General features: G+C 34.4%; 1 protein-coding gene across 1 annotated transcript; it reads left to right on the forward strand.

The window, feature by feature from the left end:
- Window positions 1-6: 6 nt before the first annotated feature.
- LOC117114740 lies at window positions 7-2,037 on the forward strand (the record flags this gene model as incomplete). Its single annotated transcript, XM_033258431.1, has 4 exons — window positions 7-177; window positions 1,219-1,302; window positions 1,468-1,684; window positions 1,933-2,037. Coding segments are annotated over exons 2-4 (391 nt in total), but the record flags the coding sequence as incomplete, so codon positions are not given.
- Between the last annotated feature and the right edge of the window lie 231 nt (window positions 2,038-2,268).

Below are 2,268 nucleotides of genomic sequence, written 5' to 3' on the forward strand. Positions count from 1 at the left end.
GACTTTCTCCCCGATGCCGTCTACGATGTCTTGGTCGTTAGATTTGTAAGCTTGAGTCAGGATAGAGGTTGCCGTGGTGACCCTAAATTGTTTCAGAATAAGGCTGAAATTATATTCGATGATAAGCATTGTGTGAGACTAGGTCGGATTTTCATTGACAACAAACAGTCTTTGAAAGTAAGTTTTTTTTGTTTTTTTTTAAATTTGTACTACTAGAAAAAAAAATGAAGATTTTAGTCCTGTTCAGCTTGGGCAACAAGAAATTTATATTTTGCCATAAAAAACATACCTTTTTTTTCAATATTTAGTGTTGTTAAACATGCCTACTATTAAATTGTATAGTTGTTAGGCCTTTTGCTGTTTTTGTTCATACCTTTACAATATAGAAATAAATTGAATTACAGTATATTTTGACCATTTTTAAACAAATATTTATATGAACTAAAATGAGCAAAAAAATAATTCCGCAGAAGATGGTGGACAAATGGACAACGAATCTCTTGTGAGTCCATCTAATACCCCTTTTACACTGCAAGAAAAATTTTGAACATAACCCAGGATTTTCCAATACCTGGGTTAAAATCTCTCAAGTTGTGGTTAGTGTAAACGTCAAAAAGTCCGACTCGGGTTGCTAAACATTCCAGGATGGACGTGCAGGACGCATTCAGCGTAGGATAACCCAGGTGCATTCTGAAGTCGCCAGTGTAAACAGCACCAAATTTGATTTTGGAATTAGGCCTTACCTTGGTGCCTACTGCAGCTATGGTCATGTAGGCCTAAACTTTGCTAACAACAGGCTAGGCCTAGACTCTTTTCAAATTAAACCCTCTACGCGCCAGTATAGACTTGATATCAAAACTGCTGATTTAATCGCATAATTAAAAAAAAATCTGCAGGTGCATTTCTTTAATATTTACAATAATTGTGGCTTCGTGACGACGAGGAACTCGAGCAAAGTGATGATCGCCATCGCAAGAAAAATTGAGGGAGGTATTTGAACCCGAGTTCGTTGCCGGTATAAAATGGGAGCAACTCGGGATCAACCCGGACTTTTTCGTTCTATAAATGGCAAATGCACCCGGGATCACCCAGGAGCGTAGTGTAAAAGGGGTATCAGTCACTCCAATTTATAGATATTACAAAATATTGTAAGTTAAGGTAAAAGAAAGTAAATAATTTCAATTAAGTTTTGCGAAATATATTACTTGTAATCTGCAGCTTGAAATATCACGGATGAAAGAGCGAGATGAACACTGTGTGGACAAGCCAACATGCAAGCCGCATCCCAACGTATGTACAGAGGTAATGACGTCATTAACTGTTTGGTCATGTTGATTATATTTTAGATTTAATACCAAATGTCCCCCGTCCCCCATCAATCGACGCCCATGGATTTAATACCAAATGGCTAACCATCATATTATAAAATATGAAATATTAAAATGTTATTCTATTTCTTTGTTACAGGTTTTGAACATGTTAAAGCAACATCTAGATGAGGTATATCCATCTAAGAAAGTTGTTGGCTATTCTCTGAACATACTTTGCTTTGTCTGCGTGAACCCAGAGACAGCACACTTTCAAGAACTTGAGTACTGCTTAAAGAACGAGTATATAAATTGTGATGAAACAGGAGAACTTATAGTAATGCCAACAGCTAAAGTACAGAATCTATTTGTGGCAGGTATGCGATTTGTTTTCATTTATTTTGAAATTATTAAAAACAAGTACTGTACAGAAACTAATAAGAATGAAAAACAACAAAATTTCAGGATAACATCTTAAACATTTTTGCTTGTTTCTGAGCAGATCTTGTTTATGGAGTTGATGTTATTGAAATAATAGTTTATAAAAATATTGTTTTAATGGTAGAAATCTGTATTCAGGTAGAGGAACAATAGTAAAATTTCCAAATTTATTTTCATTTTACAGATTTGCCTGTTGATAACAAAAGAAAAATATCGGACTCAGACCAACTTGTAGTGAAAAAGCTCAAGACCTGTGATACAACAGACGGAGAAAGAGGAAGTGCAGAAGGTATGCTAGTGTTTTAAAATGATTAATAAATTAGTATATTTGATTTAATTTATGTTTTAATTTAAATAGTAAATCAGAAACAATGTTCAATTTTTGTTCCAATATTTGTTGCCGGTACAAACTCTCATTGGAAATGAATTATCTACTCACTAAATTCAAGTCCGTCTTATTTTATTTAGTTTATGGATTTTTCTGTTGTTTTGCCCTCCACGGCTCTAACAACTGTATACC

The sequence above is a fragment of the Anneissia japonica genome, unplaced genomic scaffold (assembly GCF_011630105.1).
Source record: "Anneissia japonica isolate Jap-2015-1 unplaced genomic scaffold, ASM1163010v1 scaffold54424_len2268_cov110, whole genome shotgun sequence".
NCBI lineage: Eukaryota > Metazoa > Echinodermata > Crinoidea > Comatulida > Comatulidae > Anneissia > Anneissia japonica.